This window comes from Ylistrum balloti, unplaced genomic scaffold (genome assembly GCF_031769215.1).
Source record: "Ylistrum balloti isolate Yb309-2 unplaced genomic scaffold, AGI_CSIRO_Ybal_v1 Utg369676, whole genome shotgun sequence".
Taxonomy (NCBI): Eukaryota; Metazoa; Mollusca; class Bivalvia; order Pectinida; family Pectinidae; genus Ylistrum; species Ylistrum balloti.
In genome coordinates this window covers 990,221-1,015,261 of record NW_026781919.1, presented here as the reverse complement: position 1 = coordinate 1,015,261, position 25,041 = coordinate 990,221, and the positions used below count along the sequence as shown (strand labels likewise).

At 36.8% G+C, this 25,041-nt stretch overlaps 2 protein-coding genes across 2 annotated transcripts in view; both read left to right on the top strand.

Moving 5' to 3' along the window:
* The first annotated feature begins 494 nt into the window (after positions 1-494).
* On the top strand, positions 495-17,260 carry LOC132563934 (protein piccolo-like). The gene is given in 7 exon segments (XM_060228692.1): positions 495-523; positions 7,512-7,645; positions 9,043-13,892; positions 13,965-16,539; positions 16,542-16,582; positions 16,701-17,180; positions 17,249-17,260. Coding segments are annotated over 7 exon segments (8,121 nt in total).
* Positions 17,218-25,041, top strand: part of LOC132563676 (histone-lysine N-methyltransferase SETD2-like) — a 23,383-nt gene continuing 15,559 nt past the window's right edge. Inside the window, exons 1-6 of the mRNA XM_060228420.1 lie at positions 17,218-19,825; positions 20,305-20,433; positions 21,108-21,159; positions 21,707-21,783; positions 23,502-23,703; positions 24,594-24,691. Of these exons, the coding sequence (XP_060084403.1) occupies positions 17,313-19,825; positions 20,305-20,433; positions 21,108-21,159; positions 21,707-21,783; positions 23,502-23,703; positions 24,594-24,691 (3,071 nt within the window). The 5' untranslated portion in view covers positions 17,218-17,312. The remainder of the gene's footprint in view (positions 19,826-20,304; positions 20,434-21,107; positions 21,160-21,706; positions 21,784-23,501; positions 23,704-24,593; positions 24,692-25,041) is intronic.

The window sequence follows — 25,041 nt, the reverse complement described above, 5'->3', positions numbered from 1 at the left end:
TCTCCCAAGTATTCTAAGAAATGTAATTTTTTTATCTCAGAATTGAATTTTTTTAACTTGTGTTATCAGCTTTAAGTAAAACATGTTACCATGATAGCACTAGGTGGCATGCGAGTGGCTTTTCTTATTTTGTTTAGTGAGTTAGTCCCCAGCTACTACATAAGCGGAGACTCCACTAACCCTAACCCTTATTGTTGAGGGAACGCTGAACCGAGCCAACAAATTATCCCAAATCATGTATTATCAGCATGTGACAGTTGTAAATGTGGAAAAATGATATGTATAGATCAGTATTCTTAAAGAAGAAAGATGATGATGATGTGGTATTTAATTCATTGGCATGTGGTTTGTGTAGTCGTAATGATGATGTTCAGTGTATTTTCTTACTAGAACTTGGATGTTGTTCTTGTTTGTTTTAGGTAGCTGGATTCAATATTTACCTGCTGGAGTGCCCTGCTGCAGTGCCCTGCTGTATATCACTGCTGTATTAGGACATGTCGGAGACTGGGGAATCCGAGACCAGGTTTGAATGATGTTCTTTCTTTCTGCGTGACAAATTAGTATCATCTCACAAAAATTTAGGTCAAGGTCATCCAAAACAAGATATTAAATATTTTTATTATATGAGATATTTGTAACAATTACATGTTCAGTCTTTTTTCAAAAGAATATATAGAGAATATATGATCAGTGTCTTCAAAAAAAAGCCTGTATTTCTGCGAGGGTGAAGAAAGACAAAAATGGTGAGTCTGGCATGGAGACATAGTTCCAAACTTCATCAGATATAACCGCAATTTTATGAATTTTCATAAATCAACTTGTTCATTACTACATGTAAAACCACTTATTTCAACATCTATTTATATTTCTAGATGTAGTATTTAAGTAAATTCAGAGAGAATTCTGTCAGTTGTTTTCCGTCACTGCCAAATACAGTAAAAATGTCTGTGGCAGGTGTATTTCGACAATGGCTGTGCCAGTTGATAATTATTATCTCTAGGTGTTGGGCCAGAATCGTTTCTGAAAACGAGATATTCCTACGTTTGTATGGCAACAAGACCATCACATTCCTGCTTAATGTTTATCAGAATTACAAACCAATGCTATTTCATTGTCCTGCAATAAGACTGTCATTCAGGGTAAATACAATAATTTCTGTTTATATTCAAACCTTAATTTTAAACTACAAATGCTCATGTGGTCAACTTGTGAGAATTGCAACCAAACCTTTATCATTTCGTAAAAGGCCCTTTTCCACTTCATACTCATTACATTTATTCATTTAAAATTTCAAAAATAAATTTACTACATCATCAGCTTCATTTTTGCAAGACTTTTCAAGGCTATTTAAAAAATTTTAATACCATTCAAGAGTAATTATTCTTTGGTATGAAATCAGTGTTATAAGATACATTAACTGTATTATTGAAATAATTACTTCATGATAATATCATATATACAAAAATACCATATGCAAAATATATGGAAATAATTAATTTGAAAATTAGAGTTCAGCTTTCAACAATCCTTTGTTTAGATTTGATATTTCAGCATGGTTTTCATTTGAATACTATACAAATACATTTTCACAAATACAAATGTATGTATAACATTAATTGTAATCTTTGTAAAATAGAATAAATCTACTTTTTTCCAATATTCATTTGAAATATAGAACAATTCTTTGGTTTTAATTGTTATTTGAAAATTAAAATAATTACACTATTTGATTTCATGATTTATTTGAAATCAAGGACCCTATAAAAAAATTTCAGAAAGCTAAATCAGAAATATTTCCACTTGTATAGATTGATATTAAGATGTGATATAAAGATGTGATAAGTTTCACATAGAAACATTAACCAAGGTGAAATTATTCCTAGTATCAGGCAAGTGCTTGCAATTATTTTCACAATTGTTTTTAAATAATTAATCTATGAGAGAGTTTATGAAATAAACAAAAAGAATAATCAATAGGGAGTATGGTAGCTTGTTAGGTTATAGCATTGACCTAAGTGTACCTCAGTTGAAATTTCAGCTGTGTGATTTGATGCTCTATAACCATGGTATTTTGTGATCCTCAGCTAAGAAACTGACCAATTTGTGTTGTCATGGCTTTCGTCTTCGGCCAGGCACTTTATTCACTGATTGTTGTGGATGTCCGGCAGTGGACCTCCCCTATCTTGTTCAATGAGGTAGCCATCAGCTGCTAATACTAGGTGAAACTGCCTAAAATGACTTTGGCTCATTTTGAGGTAAGGGTCTCTATGTAGTAGACTGTGACTCCCTCACTGAATATAGATAGAGTAAATAAGGAAAAGTGTCTTTCCTAAGGACACATGTATGACGTCCCAGGACTCTAGTGTATTCAGAGTATATTGATATTGGACTGTGTAGAGTAATTGTAACATTGAACATTTACTGTTAAGATTAACAGGTACATTGACCTTTAGACCTTCAGCATTGAGGTACTGTATGAAGTTTAAATGGAATTAACCAATAGATATAGTGTTTGGGGGCAAGACACAGTGATAGAATCAATAAGGCTTACATGCTTCAGATAGGGTATGGAGAGTAAAGCTTAGGATGTTAATACATAACATTTAATGGGGAACATGATGACTTTTGATTAATAGTTCATGTTTTTAACAGACAAAAACCAGACAAAATTTTCCAAATCTTCTAGAATCATGAGACGGTAGCCTTAATATCATATACCAGTACTTAGTTTTGAAGGAAAATTATTAAAATTAGAAATCTGGTGATAGTAGATCTCTACTTTATACGTTGGAAATTATCATCAATTCTTCTCAATCATGTCTATTTCATGGAGATCATCATTGATTCCTATTTGTTGCTCACGACCAGCTGCTGTTACCATAGCTACCAGAACATGTGATCTGACTGTTGCTATGGAGATATAATGAATTACTGACACACATTTGCTCTGTATAAACTGTCACATTTTGAATTTTTCAGTGTAACAATATATGATAAAAGAGTTATATTTAAGATATGACAGATTGTTACAATGTATTATTAAAAAAGTTTTACATTTAAATTGTGACAATTTGTTGTGATATGTTATATAAAATGACATTTCAAATGCTCTCTGTAAAGATGTAATGTAACAAAGTATTTGTTTAATGTAACAATGTGTTATGGTGTGTTAAAAGAATATGGCATTTTAAATGTAGCTCTGTTACAAGGTTGTGTAACACTGAATTATGAAAAAAAAATGTATCATATTTTGAATGTGACTGTTATATTTTATTACGAAAACTTACATTTATATATGTTACAATGTGTTGTGTAACATTTATATATGTTACAATGTGTTGTGTAACATTTATATGTGTTACAATGTGTCGTGTAACATTTATATATGTTACAGTGTGTTACATAACATTTATATATGTTACAATGTGTTGTGTAACATTTATATGTGTTACAATGTGTTGTGTAACATTTATATGTGTTACAATGTGTTGTGTAACATTTATATGTGTTACAGTGTGTTACATAACATTTATATATGTTACAATGTGTTGTGTAACATTTATATGTGTTACAGTGTGTTACATAACATTTATATGTGTTACAATGTGTTGTGTAACATTTATATATGTTTTGTAACATTTATATGTGTTACAATGTGTTGTGTAACATTTATATATGTTACAATGCGTTGTGTAACATTTATAACATTTATATATATATTACAATGTGTTACATAACATTTATATGTGTTACAATGTGTTGTGTAACATTTATAATGTGTTACATACAGTGTTACAGTAATATATTTTCAGTGTATAATGTATTAATATATTCCTGCATCCTGTTATTGTTATTGCTCTGATCTCGAGATACAGATTACATCAGGATGGCACCATGAAAGCTGTTTATACAGCATGAAGATGACTTTGATCAAAAAAATAACAGTTCATTTTAATGTAATATATGCAAAAGATCCAGGGATAAAGATAATTTTGTTTGGGTTTACATATCATTTGTTATTTATGAAATGAGTTGCAAATTTTGAAATTTTTCATTTTGGCTTGCCAGAGGTAGGAAACATAAGATTTGTCTCAACTCAATTCATAATTTTCATAAGAAATTGAAACTATTGTTTGATGTTGGCTGTATGATTGGTTACAGTAGTAAAATACACATATCATACTCCTGAAATTAGGCCAATTATTCAATATGTACAACAGATTCTTACAACACTTGAATTATGGAAGATCAGGACAGATGCGTAAATCTGAGGTTTTTCAGACAAGCCTTGTAATGGCTGCTGTGTCAGCTGGTGGCTGTTGTGTTTACTCAGTCAGTGAGAGAGTTCTGTTTGTTATCAAGGCTGGCTGGCTACCAATGAATTAGGTCACTGGTGTATAGTGAGTGTGTCTGCAGAGCTACTATACTGCCTTATGAATACCTGGCCCATAGCCTCTCTACAGTTTCCCTGGTTAAGTACTGCAACACACATAAGCCTTTAGGCAACGATGTCTTTGGCTTAGTAGGACTTTTTTTGAAATACTACAGCTAATACATATACACAGGTTTTGATGGGAGTTTTCTTATTTATGATGACCCAAGTGCACTCAATTTTATTATATTCTGATATCAACATAAAGAAAATAATGCAGAATTTGTAAGAGAAGTTCAGAAACCTTATGCCTTGATACTGTTATAATTTGGCATGATCAACTTTTAGCCAATTATTAGCTTTTGGCCAACTAGTGAATGATTAATTTGTACATTAACTGCTATAGTAAAAAGGAAACAGAAACGGCTTTTAATGCTATTATGGGTTATTTTCAGAGTGAAATGTACTAAAATAAGATTACTGTTTAATCATGCACCTAAACAACATATATAATTTTATCCTGCAACTGGCACTGCCATTATTGGAAGTGCCACATGTAGTTTTGCACTGTATTTTAGTACTTGAGTCATTTCGACTGAATTACTTTCTGAAATTACTTAAAAATTATGTTTAACAAATAAAATAACTGTTGAAATAAGTGATTTTATATGAAGGAATGAGCAATGTTATTTATGAAAATTCATGAAATCACTCTCATATTCGTGGAAGTTTGGAACTATATCTCTGTGCGGAGAAATAATTTTGGTGTATGTCATTGAGCAAAAATTCAGCGCAAAGTCACTGTCAGGTAAACATAGATTGAACAACAAAATTGCCCAAGTTTTGATTGTCTGATTTTCAATCAATGTAGCAGGATAAATGAAATATATAGTCAGTGTCTTACAATATAAGTTGTATTTTGGCTCAGGACAAAAAGACAAAATTGGCTTGCCAGAGGCTGGCCACTGAAATTTTTCTTCACTCTCATCAAAATACAGCTTATGTTTTAAGACACTTTTTTTTTTTACTTTCAGAATATTTTATTGTCATGGTGGTATTGACAGTAGGAATTGGGCAACAGGCAGAGCCTATGAAAGCCCTCTCCTTATTTTAAGACACAGACCAAGTAATCTCTATATATTTTTATTTCACCATCAGTCTCCTGTTTAGTTCAGTGTAAACCAGATGAGATTATATCAGACTAAACACTCTGGTCAAGCATATGAATATACACTTGATGATGGTGGTGAGACATCTACCAAAAGTTCTGGTAGATACAAATGTAATATTTCCATTTCCATTAATAATTTCCGTTCTTAATCTTTTCTGAAAATCACATCAATCCACTCCACGACACAAAAACACAATTAATCTCGTAAGAAATTTAACACATGGTTATCAGAAATCTGACGAAATATCAATGTGCAATTAAACTGCTTTTATTTCAAACGAACCAAAAGTTAGAATAATGTAAATGATTATTAAAAAAATTGTGAGAGTTTACATTTTTATGTCAGTTATAAAGTTGGATTTATAACTTTTTCATGCCGTTATTTATGATGACCTGACGATTTTATTACTGCTGTTCTTAGATTTGAACCTGCTGGTGCCATTATTTGGTTAGATGGGGAATTTAGACAATATATTCCTGGTTTTTGGTTTGATTATTTTTATAGAAATTTGAGAATGGAAAGATAAATAATAAACTGTTAACAGATGGGGTATACAGTTTATTGTTTTAGAATCAAGGATCATCATATGATTCAAGTATTATCACCACTAAAATAATTACCTAAACAACATATATAGTTAAATCAAGGATCATCATATGAATTATGATTCAAGTATTATCACCACTAAAATAATTACCTAAACAACATATATAGTTAAATCAAGGATCATCATATGATTTAAGTATTTTCACCACTAGAATATGTACCTAAACAACATATATAGTTAAATCAAGGATCAACATATATAGTATTTTCACCACTAAAATAAATCATATATAGTTAAATCAAGGATCATATGATTTAAGTATTTTCACCACTAAAATATGTACCTAAATATATAGTTAAATCACATATATATCATCATATGATTTAAGTATTTTCACCACTAAAATATGTACCTAAACAACATATATAGTTAAATCAAGGATCATCATATGATTTAAGTATTTTCACCACTAAAATATGTACCTAAACAACATATATAGTTAAATCAAGGATCACAGTATGGTTTAAGTATTTTCACCACTAAAATATGTACCTAAATGACATACACAGTTGAATCAAGGATCACAGTATGGTTTAAGTATTATCACCACTAAAATAATTACCTAAACAACATATATAGTTAAATCAAGGATCATCATATGATTCAAGTATTATCACCACTAAAATATGTACCTAAACAACATATATAGTTAAATCAAGGATCATCATATGATTTAAGTATTTTCACCACTAAAATATGTACCTAAACAACATATATAGTTAAATCAAGGATCATCATATGATTTAAGTATTTTCACCACTAAAATATGTACCTAAATAACATATAGTTAAATCAAGGATCATGATATGATTTAAGTATTTTCACCACTAAAATATGTACCTAAACAACATATATAGTTAAATTAAATGACATAAATAGTTGAATCAAGGATTATCATATGATTTGAGTATTTTCACCACTAAAGTTTGTACTTAAATGACATAAATAGTTAAATCAAGGATTATCATATGAATTAAGTACAATGTAATATATATATACATTGTCTTAGTTTACTGTTCAGGTTTACTTGTTATATAGTGAACATCCTTTTTTTCACATCAAATACTTGGATATTTGTTACCATCATTTCAACATGGTGGTGAATTTTTTCCTGTTATCCTTTTTAACAATATACTATATTTAAACCATTGTTTGAGACCAATATAATCTTAATCAAACTAATCTAATTGCAAGTATGAGGATTGAAAACCATGTCAAACAATTTGCTGTAATTTTGCTAAATTCATTTCTCTGTAAAATGTTTCCACCTAAATATTGAAATTAACAAATTAGCTTATTTTAGCAGTTTTACTATTTGACTTTTTATCAAGTTTGCCTGAAAATCTTATTTTTTTTGCAGGGATGAAGGGACAGGAAGCTGTACACAGTCAGACTCCAGTACTCTGGACATGTCAGAAATCATTAAGAACAGGGTGATAGGAGGCATGGAGCTCTTCAGTCCAGATGACATTAAATCTACCCCTGGTTAGTAAGGTTACAAGCAATATCCTACTTAGTAAGGTTAAAAACAGTACCCCTGGTTTGTAAGGTTACACATAGTACCCCTGGTTAGTAAGGTTACACATAGTACCCCTGGTTACTAAGGTTACCCATTATACCCCTGGTTACAAAGGTTACACATAGTACCCATGGTTAGTAAGATTACACATAGTACCCCTGGTTACTAAGGTTATACATTGTACCCCTGGTTACTAAGGTTACACATAGTACCCCTGGTTAGTAAGGTTACACATTGTACCCCTGGTTACTAAGGTTACACATAGTACCCCTGGTTTGTAAGGTTACACATAGTACCCCTGGTTAGTAAGGTTACCCATAGTACCCCTGGTTACTAAGGTTACACATAGTACCCCTGGTTTGTAAGGTTACCCATAGTACCCCTGGTTAGTAAGGTTACACATAGTACCCCTGGTTAGTAAGGTTACACATTGTACCCCTGGTTACTAAGGTTACACATAGTACCCCTGGTTAGTAAGGTTACACATTGTACCCCTGGTTACTAAGGTTACACATTGTACCCCTGGTTAGTAAGGTTACACATAGTACCCCTGGTTAGTAAGGTTACACATTGTACCCCTGGTTAGTAAGGTTACACATTGTACCCCTGGTTACTAAGGTTACACATTGTACCCCTGGTTAGTAAGGTTACACATAGTACCCCTGGTTTGTAAGGTTACACATAGTACCCCTGGTTAGTAAGGTTACACATAGTACCCCTGGTTACTAAGGTTACCCATAGTACCCCTGGTTACTAAGGTTACACATAGTACCCCTGGTTAGTAAGGTTACACATAGTACCCATGGTTAGTAAGGTTACACAGTACCCATGGTTAGTAAGGTTACACATTGTACCCCTGGTTAGTAAGGTTACACATAGTACCCCTGGTTAGTAAGGCTACACATTGTACCCGTGGTTAGTAAAGTTACACATAGTACCCCTGGTTAGTAAGGTTACACATAGTACCCATGGTTAGTAAAGTTACACAAAGTACCCTGGTTGATAAGATATACACATTTCCTCATGATAGTAAGTTCATACTCTGTACCCCTGGTTGGTAAAGTTACATACAGTACCCATGACCATTAAAATTGCTTGCCAAGAAAATCTCATGAACCTTGCCACAAGTTTAGTTGAAAATAAAAAGATCACTTTGTTATTATTTCCTGCGGTAAGGTCCTTTAGTTTAAGAAATTTTCAGATTCATATTAGATTTAATTGAAAATGGGATCTTTTTATTATTATTTCCTGAATTAAGGCCCATCAATCTGGTTCAATTGTTACAGTAACAGGCATTTATCTGACGTTTTTTCGCTGATTCAATAAACAACCATTAGCTTGTTTAATTCTGCTATATTTCCTTTCTTTTCAGGTCGCAAGAAGAAAAAGAAAAAGAAAAAAGGTGGACAGGCCACTCCAATTGAAGTTGATTCAGAACCACCTCATCTCTTTCCTGATGATCAAGTACAGAATGCCCCCAATGAAGAACAGGTTATGGACTATGATGGCCAGTGGCAACCGTGGCAAGGAGGTCACTTCGGAAACAAAGATTTTACTCCAAGACAACAGCCGTTTGTCCATCGGGGTGGTTGGGGTCGTGGTGGGCGGGGTAGAAATGATAGTGAATATATGAACATGCAACAGTCATTCAGAGGACCAAATTTTTCAGGGCGTGGGGCAGGATTTCAACACCCACAAAACTTCAATCCACAAGATCATGGTCCTGATCTAATGGGATCCATGTACCAAGATCAAAACAGTCAAAACATGGGAGGCCCACGACCCCTAGCTCACAACATGGGTGGTGTAAGACCCCCAGCTCAGAACAATATGGGAAGTCCACGACCTCCAATGCACACCATTGGAGGTCCGCAACCCCCACCTCACAATATGGGAGGTCCACAGTCTCAAAGAAAGCAACCCCTATTAGGGGATGGGCCGATGCAATTTAGAATGGGGAAGAAGTCATTTGGAGGGGAGTGCCAGTTTGGTGAAAGTTCGGGACAATTTGGACCACATCACAGGGAACAATTTCACGGATTTCATAGTGATATTCATCACCATAAAGGAATGATGGGATACGAGAATAACCCACCGCTACCACCTCAGCAAGACAGAACACAACACCAGCAGTCAGAACATCAACCAGAGTTCAGTCAAGGAATGCCACCTCTGCCCTTAGATTTTGAATTGCCAGACTTTGCTAAACAACAGGAACAGCTCCTTCAGGAGCTCTCTAAGAACTCATCAACAGAGCCTTCAAAATCTTCTGAAAATTCTATTGAAGGTGCTGTTCCTGATGCTCTGGACCACATTCCTATGCCGCCTACCCCAACACAATTATCTGCTCCATTAAAACCACCGCAGCCAGAGACATCCTCTAATCCACTACCACCACCACCAGAAGCGACATTACCAAAACCATCGTTGCCAGAGGAACCACAATCATTGCTACAGCAACCGTCTACGCTGCCACCTCAGTCTTCTTCACTTTCTCCATGGCAGCTAAACAAGCATAATATGCCACCATTGCCACCAACAGATGAAGTGGTGCCACCAATGCCACCAACAAATGAAGAAGCGTCACCGATGCCACATTCCCCACAAGTGGTGCCAGTTCCTCCTTTTACCTCTGTTACTGAGGAATTGACATGTGTGCCAGCCAAACAGCAGGTAGCCTCAGTACCTGAGGACACTTGTATATCAAACATTGAACCTAGTGCTATTAGATCTGAGCCATCTACAGAAGAAGGGAATGTTAGTGAAGTCAATCAACACCAAAATACAGAAAATAGTCCAAAAGACTCTCCACTGACAAAACCTATTGATCCAATCAAGACAACTGCCATGAAGCTGTTGGAAAAATTTCAACTGAAAAAGAAAAGTGAGTCAAATAACCCAGAAAAAGACGGTGTTATTACACAGGAGAAGAAAGATCTTGTCACTTTAAGGAGTGGATTGAGACCTGGTCAAAAGTCGAAAGTTTCTCTTTCATCAGGCAGTCGTATTCAATTTGCCTTAAGGAATAGTGCTAAGGTAACCGGCCAGTCGAACCCGTTAAAAATAAAGGCGTTAGTTGGAGACGACGAGGATGATGAGAAACCTGATGATTCAAGTAAAGATCCATTAGATGATCTAAATAAATCATCATCGAAAGAGAAATCCGCAAAATCAGAACAAAAAGTTCCAGACAAAGTAACAAGTTCACGAGACAAAGATTCTGAATTAGGCTACAGGACAATAGAGACAGGTGGTCATGACAGGGACAAATATGAAGTCAAGTCAAGGACAAGTCAAAGGTCTCGTGACAGTCGTGAAAGGTCAGCATCTCCTAAATCCAAAGACTCAGGAAGTAGTAGATCAAGGTCAAAAGATCACAGGAAAAGGTCAAGGTCTCCAGAAGTTGAAAGAAAGACGAGAAATTTTGATTCACGTCGCCGAACTAGAGAATTTCATGGGAGGTCAAATTCACCAGAGTTGACTGATAGGAAAAGTAGATCCAGTAGGCGAAGGCAATCAACTGATGATGAAGGGTCTCCTGATTCAGCAGATAAAAGAAGAAAAAATAGATCCAGATGTCATTCTGAAAAATCAAGGTCAAAGACTCCTGATGCTCGACCAGAGAATTCTGGAAGCCGAAAGGTTAAGACTGCAACAGAACCTGAAAGGTCATTATCTCCTGTTCTTAGGTCAAGAAAGGATTCATTTGGTGAAAAACCAAAAAGTAAACATCCTGGAGATTCTGTGCATCCTAGTTTTACAGAAAAGGAGGAGAAGAGGAGTATACGGTTGTCAAGGTTAAGGGAAAGGTCAAGAAGGTCATCAAGTGCTTCAGATGCTGAGCAGGACTCTGAGCAAAAATCTGAAGTGGAAATGGAACCATTAAGAGAAAGCAAAGAACGGACAAGAAGAGAAAATTCTGAGGACAAAAGATTTCATCAGATAGAAAAAGCTGATGAGGGTAGTAACTATACAGATGTTAACTTGGAACAGAAAACTGACAGAAACGTTGATATAAGGAGGAAATTGGAGAACAAGGATGAGGAGGAAGAAAGGTGTTTTGAATCGAACAGTAGACAGAACAAGGAAAAGAGTAAATGGGAAGAATTAGAGGAGGAGAAATTGATCAGTAAGAAAGGTAATAATGAAGGTGATGAAAGACTGTCATGTCAAGAATATTCGTCAGACAAAGACAGTGAACAGAATAAAAATTCTGAGGGAAGAAGAGCCTCTCGGAAGTCGGATGATTTGAAATTTTCTTATCGGAAACAATCGCCCGACTTCAGACAGGAAAGAAGAGGAAAATCAGAGGAAGCAACAGATTATAGGTATAATGAGAAAGACTATGATGGTGAACGAACCCACAAGTATTCGTTTGGTCGTGAAAGGGACATTAGGAAATCCACAGGTAGATCAGAAGATTTTGATTCGAGTAAAATTAGAAAAGGAGATGAATGTCATCTTAGGCACAATGAAAAAGATAAATCAAATGTAGATGACAGAGATAAAAGACGAACTAAATCTCCTGACGGGGATGAACCACGACGAAGAAGGTCAAGGAGATATCACACATCTCCGGAGCGGAGAGAATCTACTAGAAAATCACGGTGGAGTCGAGAACAGGAAAGCAAACACTATGAAGATGAAGATTCTGTGGCCAATCCTCTAGTATCGTACAATTCTCCTGGGAAAGAAGTTAAGCAATCAGTATCGCATGATTCACTGATGAAGGAAGTTATACCATTGGTGTCCTATGATTCTCCAATGAAAGGAACAATGCCGTTAGTATCGTATGATTCTCCAAAGAACAGATCACCTGTCCCTAGTAATATTGTGACAGTACGTCCACTGGTTCAATATGACTCTGAAGATGATTCGGATTTGGACAGTGATAACAAAATAGCAAAGTCTTCAGGTGAAACGGAGACTACAAAAATACTAAAATCGTCACTTGGGAAAGAAAGCAGTGAGCAGACTGCAGGCCCAGCTATTGATAATATATGTGTTGAGGACAGTAACAGTGTTAGTGCCGTCACAGAAACAGTGACCCAAATACCATATTCAGGGGAAGTAATTAGTAAGGACATAGGCACAACAAAACCTGTATCTGATTTGACTTTGGGTATAGCTGCAGAGACTAGTATTGTTAAGGAATCCGATAATGATCAGGCCATTTTTCCTAGTGTTAGTAGCAAAATTATTCAGGAGTATGAAGACTTTGAAAAGTTTTTGATTGAAACTTCCTTCGATTCCAAAGCAGTTGTATCCGATACTTCAGATGTCAATTTAGAATCTGCTGGAACATTACAAGGAAATGCCACAGTTCTTGTCAAGGATAGTTCTTGCCAATCGATGAAGGAATCAGAAAACACCTCAAGAAATGATTCTAATGTTGGAGACATGATAACATCAGAGAAAAGTATTCCAGACAGCAGGGATGACAGTGTTTCTTCAACTGTTATCATAAACTCAGTGACTTCTCAAATGCCAGCAAAAATTACTCAGGAAGTTATTCCTGACCCTCCTGAGGAGGAATCAGGTCGAAGGTCACTGAGGTCAAGAAGGTCATACACATCAGATCTTCAAGAAAATAGTCCAAGAGAAAGTAGGCGATCAAAGAGAATGTCAAAAGAAGAGAAAGTCTCAAGCGAGTCATCGACGTCTGAAGCAGGCAGAATGACGAGATCAAGGAGACTGCGAAGTCAGGATGATAATGAGGCTCTGGAGGATCAGACCAGCAGCAAAAAAAGCAAGGAAAATTTAGAGGAGGGACGTGCAGGGAGAAGGAAAACACGATCACAACACTCTGTCGATGATTCAAGGGATAGCAGTAGGGAAACTAGATCATCAAAACGAAGCCGTCGACATAGAAACCGCTCTGGATCTTTATCAGATTACGAAAAAGAAGATAAGAATTTGAAATCTCCTAAGGAAATAGACAAAAAGCTCACTAGTCCACTTTCCGTTGATCTTTCAAGTATAGCGCTTCCAGGAGAAGGGATAAAGATACGCATATTCAGTGACTCTCATAGTCCAGAAAAGAAGGACAGTAAACTGATTGAAAAAAAGACAGAATTAGAAAATTGTGACCAAAAAATGACACCACCGGCAGTTATTGACCTAGCTTCCATTGTTCTTCCTCCTGAACCACCTAAGAATTCTGTCCTTCCTCCCGAGCCATCTAAACTTCCTGTTCTTCCTCCTGAGCCACCTAAACTTCCTGTTCTTCCTCCTGAGCCACCTAAACTTCCTGTCCCTCCAATTGAGCCACCAAAGCTTCCAGATGTGGTAAAGCCAATCTCTGCCGAACCATCACCAACAGTTGCTATGGAAACAGAGAGTGTATCACAGCCAGAATTGGCTGACAATAAACCGGCCTTGCCTGAAACTGCAAAGGATGATGAAATAAACAAGAAATTTATTGGGGTCAAAAATGAAAAGCTGAGAGCAGCAATGGAAAAACTTCAAGCTGAGAAAAATGCAGATAATGCAGAAAGCAAAAATGTTAAAGTTAAGGAAGAAAGTAAGGAACAGTCGGGAAAGATCAGTTTGAGCTTTGGACGCAGATTGACAAGAGGCAGGGTTTTAAAGGCACCTTCAGCCTTGGCAGATGTTGATACGGAAACAAGACAACCAATCAAATTTGGTCTTCCAAAAGTGATAGTACCATTGAAAACAGGACCAAAATGGGAAGTGGACGATATTAATGAAAGTTCAAAAGAACCAAAAACTGACTCACTGGGGAAAGCTGATCCTATTGTACCAAGAAGTGACTTATTTGTTAAGTGTGACGCGGGGGTCTCCAAAACTGACTCTAAAGTGCCGGTAGGATGTAATAAGGCTTTAAGTGACACTTTCACAAATTGTGAGGAGGAAAGCACCAAAGCCGCTGATGAAAATGAAATGAAAAAGACAGGTATCAAAATCGAGGTAAAAGGCATCAGAACAAGGTCAAAGGTTAAGGATTTATTGGAGTTAAGTTCAAACAGTAAACCTGACTCAGTTGCTCACCAGACCTCATGGAGAAAATCCACAAGGAATGAGGTGTCAGATATTGACGACGCATCAGATTATTGTATTAAAGGAAGTGAGCTGAGTACGTCTGGAGAAAGTGATGTAGGTATGTCTGGTAACAAAGGAAGTGATGTCATTACTTCTAGTAACAGTGGAAGTGACACGGGTACATGTAAGAGTGGAAGTGTGGTTGGTACATCGAGTAACAGCGGAAGTGATGTGGGTACCTCTAGTAACAGCGGAAGTGGTGCGGGTACGTCTAGTAACAGCGGAAGTGATGTGGGTACCTCTAGTAACAGCGGAAGTGGTGTGGGTACATCTAGTATGAAAGAAAGTAATGTGGGTACTTTTGGTATCAAAGGAAGTGATTTGGGAACATTCAACATCAAAGGAATTGATACAAGTTCATCAAGTATCAAAGGAAGTGATACTGGTATGTCTAGTCCCAAAGGAAGTGATGTGGGTACGTCTAGTCTTGAAGAAAGTAACATGGAAACATCTACTATCAAAGAAAGAGATGTGGGTTCATCTTCAGCTGTTAAGCCCTCTTTATATGGAGATTCTACAACATCGCAAAATGAAGAAGTTGGAAATGTCAAGGAAATCCTTGAACCAGAACCATCTGTTTCTGATCCTGTGGATTGTGATCTCAGCTCAACATCAAAACAAAATTCCTCAATTGAACTCAGTGGAAAGCAGGGTACCACCAAGTACCATACACAAGTTGATGAGGAAATCTTTTTCAAAAATATTGCCTTGCCAGATGTATCGAAAGCTCCACCAACAAAAGTTTTAGACAACCAAGGGACAAATTATGAAAATCAAGACATGGATTTAGATGACGAAAGTGATATGGAATTGGAACCACATTTGGAAGTTTCATCTAAAACAGAAATTGTTGAGTCTGATGAAAAATCATATAGATCTAGTCATAATGAAAACTCCGGATTCACAAAAGATCATAGTTTATGTACAGAAAGGGAAAGTAGGGTGCCTAGTATTGGTGATGTGAAAGACATTGCTTTACCTGGTGAAGACAGAGGACATATTGAAAGTAAAAGTGGGATGTCACACATAGACAAAACAAGGGAAGCTGTGAGTGTAGAAAAAGATCTAGGAAACATTTCAGTCACTGATAATTGTAAAACTCATGTACCACTGTCATTTAACTTCAATGTATCGTCAAGCTCTAGTGCCAAGTCGAAACCACCATTACTCCATGTTGATGAACATTCAAATTCTGGTGCCAAGTCAAAACCTACAAATGAAGTCAAGATGGAGTCTATTTCCATAAAACCTTTCACAATTGGACGTAAGACTGATAAAATCATAGTGAACATTAAAACAATTGTAGACAGTCCATTAAAAGATACATCAGAAATATTTAAGGATAATAAAACTTCACTTTCAAAGATTGGACAAAGTGCAAATGTAACTCCAGGTGATTCTTTCCTCGGTGAACTTAAATCCAAAACATCAAATGTAGAGGAGGTTGTTAAGGGTTCTACTGATGGTGACAGGAAGTCAGGGGAAGTTACTCTTGATTCAACAGGCATTCAGGAGGAAGCTTGTCCACAGTCAATTATCAGTAGTCCTGGTTGTATTCCAATGGAGATAATTTCAGAGGATGCCATTAAGATGAGAAAGTTATCTTTCATAGGACGGGAATTAACAACGAAAATAGAAACAGCTACCTCTAGGAAAATAAATGTAGATTCTTTTGCTGGCATAAAAACTGGTGTTCTAGAGCTCGCTGAAGATGCAGAAGCTGGAAAAGAAGATTCAGCCAAAACAAATTGTGTCCTCCTTACTGATAAAGTGTTGTGTCATATTCCATTACCTGATGTTGGGTTGCCAGAGAAAGACAAGAAAGATATTATGGAGGAAGGCGAGATCCTGTCAGAGTCTGAAGGAGACAAGAGCCTGGAAGAGAAGGTGAGCGGGGAGGGAAATGAAGAACAGGGCATTGGTACGGTTATAACAAGGTTCAGTGAGGAGCCTGCAAATAAAATTCAGGTTATATGTGCTGACAAACCAACCAAGACACGATCACGCTGGTCAGCCATTGAGACGGTCATTAGCAGTGTTCCTGATCAAGGTACTGTACCAGCTGTTGAGGAATTAAAACGAGCAGAAGAAAATCCAACACTGAAATCAGCACCAAAACCTGTAGTCATGGCAACTGGCAACAGTGGTAAGATGGTTGCAGAAGAAGTGACCTGGAATCAGGAACCGATTCATGCACTGCAAAACAACCTTGATCCAGGTATAGCTCGTTACATAGACAGAGAGTACGACCAATTCCAATCTAGTAATGAACGATTTGAAGATCGTTTTTCTGATCGTTACAGCGGAAGAGCGAAACATTTTAAACAGGAACAGAATCAATTTGACGAGACCGAGATAAGCCAGGATGGAGGAGATGACAAGAACCGTAGATGGTTTGAGGATAGAGAATGGGACAATGAACATTACGATGATCGAGATCAACCAAGGGTTGAGAAAAAGTACAAACATTCCAGGGACTATGATGATTATGATTATGATCATGAAAGATTTGACAGACGCGGTCGTAATCGAAGTGCAGAACGCGATCGAACTCCTGAAAGAAAAAGGGAGCGAAACAGAATGAGAGGTCGAAGTGACCGAACACCAGAAAGGAACAGAGATTCTGAACGTACACCAAACAATAGCCGACGTGACAGAACACCTGATCGAAACAGAGACAGAGATCGCAGCTCAGATCACAGGAGAGCACGCAGCAGAGATCGTAGCCGGGACAGAGAAAGAGATCGAAGTAGAAGACACAGAGAAAGAGATGATCGTCATTACAGGAGAAGGAGCAAACATAGTCGGGACCGTAGTCGTGATCGAAGTAGAGATCGTACACGTGACAGAAGTCGAGATCACACACGTGACAGAAGTCGAGATCGCACACGTGACAGAAGTCATGATCGCATGCGTGACAGAAGTCGAGACCGCACACGTGACCATAGTAGAGAACATAGTCGTGATCGTGATCGTGATCGTGATAAGCGAAACTATAGAGACTATGATGAAGAGGATAGATCCAGCAAACGAGATAGAGAGAAGGAGAAAGATGATAAATACTCCAAGGGAAAGAAGTCTGAAAAACCAGCCAACTCCTGGTTAGAGTTCGAATCTAAATTCACAGGAAAGGATGGTGCCAAAAAATTGTCAAATGTACCTTCATCTAATCAATCATCAGATTATGTACAAAGCATGTACAACGTTTTCTTTCAAAAAACATCTGCAAGCACTTCAACAGGAACAACAATCTCACAGGCAAATGCAGCAGAATATTATCAAAATTACTCTGACTATCCACAGCATGGATCAATTACAGGAACTCCTGTGGATGGGATGTATCCAAATACTGCAAACCAAACTCCCACAATGCACCAGTTAACACCGCAACCTACAGAGATATTTAGGGGTCAGTATCAGCAAACTCCCCCACAGGCACCCGTACCAAACCAACCTGGTTTTCAGCAGTTTCCTGGTCAGGTCCCAATCTCAGGGCCTACTCCACAGGGACATATAGGGAAGGGACTTCAACCACAGGGGATTCCTGTTCAAGGTCCTCCACCTCAGGGGATACCGGGACAAGGACCTCCACCACAGGTGATACCAGGACAAGGACCTCCACCCCAGGGGATACCAGGACAAGGACCTCCACCCCAGGGGATACCGGGACCTCCATCACAAGGAATAGCTGGCCAGGGTCCTCCACCACAGCATCTAGGACCAGCATCAACACTTCAAGGACAGAGTATTCCAACTCATGGTTTACCAAGCCAAGCACCCCAGTCCTTACAGTCACAGTCTGTTGACAGGAGTCTGACCATGAACCCACATATCCAAGGACAGCTACCTCCTTCTGCCTTGTTGCAACAAACTCCAGGTCACTCTGCCCTGCCCCCACAGCCCGGCATTGGAAACGCTCCATACATGGAATCACAGCAGCACATGTACAGCCAGCAAGCTGCATACCCATCTGAGGGTCTGACTTCTACAATTCCACCATCGCCAGGCCAACAGGGGGTTCCACCTATACAGAGACTTTACCCTGAGGAGGTTGTTCCCCCTTCTGCTGTTCCCAACATTCCTGATGGAAGGTACAGTAGCACACCTCATTCTACCTCATCGTTTAATCAAACCCCACCAAGCACGGCTCAAGGAGAAGAGGCGCCATTACAGGGATTATTTGGAAAGAAGTTTCAGGTGTCCTCTTCATTTGACAATTCAGATTCAAAGCCTATCGTGTCCTCAACTGCGAAGATGCTACCAGCACCGTTTCCCAAGGCTCCTCGGAACCAGTCTCTCATGAAAGACACTCAGGAACCAACAACATCGTCCACCACTTCACCTGTACCTCGTAAAAAGGCCGGTAAATCATCACCAAGATCTCAACTGTTTGCAAAAATGTCAATGCCAGAAGAGCTCAAGCAGGTCCCAACATCTTCAGAGGAAAAAGTTTCTGAGGTGGCTATGTCACCAGGAGAGAACACACCTCCTCAACCGTCATCATCGCCAGCACTACCAACGTCAAGTGACACTGATTTCCCATCATCCATTACTGTACCTCATGGAGTACCAATTAAGCTAGGCATCAAGCAGGAGCTTCAAGCTCGTAAAGAAATGGAACAAACTATAACATCTCCTCCGCCATCAAGTCGTCCATTCAAGGTCAAGTCAAGGTGGCTCCGGTTTAGCGAGCTGGAGACCCCATTGCCACCATCTTCACCAGGAGATTCCAATCTTCCTACATCTACGTCTTCAGAAGGTCAGAAAACAGAACACTCTGGTGACAGTCAGCAAGGAGACGAGACAACAGCAACTAAACAAAACCTTGATATAAAGAAAGAGTCATATGATGCCTGGGATCCTTCGTCAGATCTGATCATTTCACCTACCGTTAATTTAAAGACCGAGAAATCCAGCAAGAAAGAAAATAGAAAGAAAGAAAAGGAGAAAGAGAAAAGCAAGCCCGTTCCTGTTCCGACACCAACAGAGGTCAAAGTGAAGGAAGAGAAGAAAGAAGAAGTGGTTGAGGAAGTAGATGAGAACAAGCCCCCTCACTTTGACCGTATTGAAGACAATATATACATGGGTGAAAGGTAATGTGGCTAAGATTTTTGAAAATCTTACATTTACTTGTTTTACTTTAGATAACATAGTGAATGGTTCTATTTAAGCTTTTCCTCAATTCATTACAGTGTTCTTAAAATTCAGTTTTCGGAATATAAAATAGATTCATTTGATTAACATACAAATAGAGATTTAAGTTTGGTAGATTCAGAAAAATGTATTATTTCTAGGCAAATTATGTATCATGTACATTTGGCAGCATTTTACTACTGTATAGCTGATTATTTTCACGAAGATGATGTTTTTGCAAGTTCACAATCTAACAGTGAAGTCATTTACTTCAAGTTTGGGGAAGATTTGAACTGCTTTTTAATGAAAGCATTAGCACAGAAATATTATAGGTGGCATTAATTGTAGGTGAAAACATTGTTCTATCTGATACTGTGTCAACATCTGACCATATGCCTATTTGTTATTTTACTAAGTCTAATATTCTTTGTGATATCAGAAAGAAATCTAAGAAGATGAAGGAAGTGAGACGTATGCTGTGTGATTGTACCGCCTCCCCAGAGGACCGCGAGATGGGTCTGGTCGCTTGTGGAGAGGACTGTCTTAACCGTATGCTGTATATAGAATGGTAAGTCATGACCAGGGTTTGGGGAGAGAGAATCGGAAACAGTCTCAACATCTGTTGATTGTGTACACTCTATGAAGTGGCCATTTACGGAGGAATGTTATAGGTAGATGTACCGCAAGACACTTTACTCCTATTGCTCTAGATAGCATGGAATGGACCTCCCATATACTGTTCACTGACTTAGTCACCAGTGACGTAGCCAACAGCAACTACAAGAAGACAATGACACAAAATGACTATGGGGCTATATTCCAGCAAACAAACAAAAAAAAAACCAAACCAACAAAAACACATTACAAAAGATCTGGCACCGAATACAGTTCTAAGCTGTTCTAACAATAGGTTTACTAAATAACGAACAGGGCATGCCATTTTGATGTCTGAACGTGGTGAATCATTGTGCTTGTACATTTCGAAAAAAATTCTTTACTTTTAATTTATTGAAAATTATACTTACATATTGTGTAAATGATAATGAACAAGTACCAGGACAAATGATGAAGTGTAGTATGAGGGAATATTGTATTGTTAAGTTAAGCCGATTGCTACTTTTTTCCAGTCTGACCACATATGGTGCATGTATATCTGAGCAGATAAATGTATATATTCTTAAACAAAAATCATGAAAAATTCACTATGAAGCACTGGTTTAAAAGGATGTTAATTTGTTGTAGTGGGTCACGCTGTCAGTGTGGGGACTACTGTACCAATAAAAGAATCCAGAAGGTAAGTTTTTAAAGTACGCCCTGATAGTTTTCTAATACGTTCATCAGTCTATAAAGTCATATAAAGGCGATGTGCTGTATAACAAAATCATAGTCCACAACTTTTACAAAGTTATTGCCCTTTGTCAAAATTTTGTGTCCATAGCATACCTTTGTTTGCATTAAAACTATTATACATTTGTCATACTAAGATAATGAACAGTGTACCAAATTCAGTGCCTGAAAACTCTTAATTATAGAATTATTTCCCTTTGTTAATATTTCGCTATCTGGTGTTCAAAGAAGGACATTGAATCTTAAGCCATGTCATATTTTTATCATCGAAGAGCAGGAACTTCAAATTAGCGATTTTTCAATACAATGTTTTGGCAAAAATAGCTGAATTTAGACCCGTATGAAAAAGAGAGATTTTGAAAAGTCTCATTAACAAATTTCATTTTTTTTTTTTATTTCATATTTCAGGACTGTTAGATTTTGAAAAAGTCACATGATGTTGTTCTGTTTTCCATGTTTTCGAATTATTCATAAAATTTGTTTGATGATTTCAGAAACAATATGCTAATGTGGAACCCTTCAGAACCCCATGGAAGGGATTCGGTCTGAAAACAAACGAGGATCTCGTACCGTATGTATCAATTGATGTATACAAAGATGTTTTATTTCAAACTTCAAGGAATTTTATTAAGATGTGAATGAAGATTTTCTTTAATAAGCTTCATACTTGCAGTGTTTTCAGCAGAAAAATAGATTTCTAAAATCAGAATGCATTTGCCAGACCATTGGGACTTCCAGTTTTAACTTTTCATGTTCATACAAGAAACTAAACATGCGTAATTATTAGCATTGGATGGTTATTTGATGATAAAAGAATTTTGAATCACCCTCGAAGGGGGACATTGACAAACAATTTTGAAACCAGATTATTATAATTAAATGCTCTTGATGGATTGAAAGTCTCCAGATGTTTTATAAAAATTGTGAATTTCTTAAAAAGATACATGTTTTGGCCAAAAATAATTTTGGGGTTTGTCTTCTAAAAAATAATTCAAACTGGATTGGAGACAAAAGGTAAATAGATAGCTACTGATCTGGACAATGGATGGACTCAAGGATTACATTATTGCATAATTTGGCTTAAATTCCTATATTAGATATTGTTATTCTATTGTTGTTAATAAACAATTATTATAAAGAATATTTTTGGATCATGACCGCTTGGTTAGAAGAGTATTAGCCTTTGTAACCTCAGGTGACAATTTGAGGTGCTTGGTTCAATGCTGGCGATTTTTGGCGGTTTGTGTTTCTCAGGAAACTGATATTGTCTGCTGCCCTGGTTTTGTCCTTAGGCACTTAGGCAAGACCTTGTACTCTATAGTTACTCTGGATTACATGTAACTGGCCTCCCATTTGTTGTTCGGTGTGATAGCTGCCAGCTGCTCTAAGGAAGCCCTTCCTCTAAATGACCCAGGCTGTCCGTTGGGCAATACACTTGGCAAATAATCAAAAGAGAATATTAGCGTTTGTTTGTACATTGTGTTTTGTATCTTTACATAAATTTTGATTGTATTTTTTTTTTTTTTTTTTATTTTTTATTTTTGAAAGTTTTCAAATATAATACATATATAAACATATTATCATAAACTTTCGCACAAACTTACATACACTTACATAGTGTTGTGTAGGTGATTACCTAATTATAATCAATGTCTAAACAGGAAACAACCTATTATAACTAATCAATTCTGAAATTTCAACCTTGTTGATTGGTTTCAAAATAATAACCAGTGATGTTAGGTTTACTGTTAATATCCGATCATCGATGATGGAATCTCAAAACTGATTCCCTATACTACACTTACATGGACATACACACACAGATGCTCACATACCATTCGCTCATCAGAAAAATAGACAAACAAGACAGACAGAATAGAAAAGGGTAGAAAAAAGGAAAGAGGAAGGAGGGTAGAGAGGAGGAGGTACTGTTTTCTTCATACACACACACATATATATTGTATAATGTATTCTACATGTAAATAAAGAATATTTAAATTATAACAGCAAATCAAGAGTCGTCGGCGGAGTTAGCGTTATGATTAATAATTACAACAAAATAAATATACATGTACAGAGATAATTAGAGCCAGTGAAATAATATTAAGGTTAAGAACTTATAAGTCTAATATATTTTAAAAAAAAAAAAAATTTGATTGTATGTAAAATTTCAATTTCTTTTAATCAATTTAAAAAAAAAAAAAATTGACCAGTCAATTTTCTTACTCATACTTAATAATTGAATATTAAGTCTGGTCAGTTTTATCATTGCTGTGCTACCTTTTCCAGTGGTCAGTTTGTGATGGAGTATGTTGGAGAGGTGCTAGACTATCGTCAGTTCAAGAGTCGTACCAAACAGTACGCTAAGACTGGACAAGAACATTACTACTTCATGGCCTTAAATGCTGATGAGGTCATTGATGCCACGACACGCGGGAACATCTCCCGATTCATCAACCACAGCTGTGACCCCAATTGTGAAACACAAAAGGTATATTGTTATTAGTTTTCAAAGATAAGAAAACAATCTTTTGTCTGATTTCAGTCATTTCTAGAATTGAAATGCCATGCAAAATTTCAGTTTTTGAAGACTAGTGTATGAGATATCGATTCTCTTGCCCATCTGTCAATTTTATCCTTGGCATTCTGGATATTGATCTTGAACCTAATCAAATATGATGGTCAGTGGCTTGTTGTGTTGTTGCAATAATTACATAAAAAATAAAGTTAGGATAGTTGGCAGTACTATTCCAATCAAACAGAAAATAAAGTTGCATTGCAATATGGATATCTTAAGCAACCAAATAGGTTACCTGAATCTTTTTGGGGACAAAAACTTTCAATTTTGATAAAGGACTGCTAGATCTTCATGGCTTTGTTGTTATTTTTTCAATTTAGATTTTGTTCATGGTGATATTGCTAGAAGTACAGTAAAACTTTCCACAAGATTTCTTCACTCTCCTTGGGAAAAGCAAAATTTTTTGGTCAAAATATTGAAGTGAATTTTGATAATTGAATTTTCAATGCATCAGTCTTAAAAATGACAACAACATAGCTATTATATGTTATTAGTCAAAACTAACTTGGGAATTCGTTACTGTTTATAGGGATTGAGGGAGACATCAATTTTAGTGTTTTGCATTTTGCTTAAAAATAACCATACTAAAAAAGGGGTAGATATGACATGTAATGGTGTGTCATTCTTTGGTATAATGAAATATTCTTTACTCACATTCAAGGATAAGGTTTAAATGGTTTGAGAAACAACAAATTCAAAAATAAATAAGCTTATAAGCCTCATGTTTCATTGTTCAAAATGTTGTTTGGTCCATGATGCCTCCATGGATAGTGTTTGACCTTTGACCCTCTTGTAATTTTCAGTGGACAGTGAATGGTGCTCTTAGAGTTGGGTTTTACTCACGCAAACATGTTGAGGCTGGCGAGGAGCTGACGTTTGACTACCAGTTTGAGCTTTATGGGTAGGTTTTTTGCATTATAGTAAATAATTCAGGTTGAAATTTTGGGTTCCCGTGGACCAATCAAGATCAAACTCCATACAGTACTTCGTTGCAAGGAATTTATTTACATCTTCAAAGGTCAATGGTCACTGTTACTATAAATAGAAAATCAATTTCTATGTGAAAACTAGAGTTTGCTGTGAAGAATCTAACCCAAAGTTCCATATTGAAAGTGTTTGCTTGGGATTGAGAGTGTTATATGAGGATTATTGAGGATGGTTTCAGGTGTACATAGGGTGATAGTAAGTGTAACCCCTAGGATTATCGAGGATGGTTCCAGGGGGGCAGAAAGTGGTAATGAGTGTAACCCC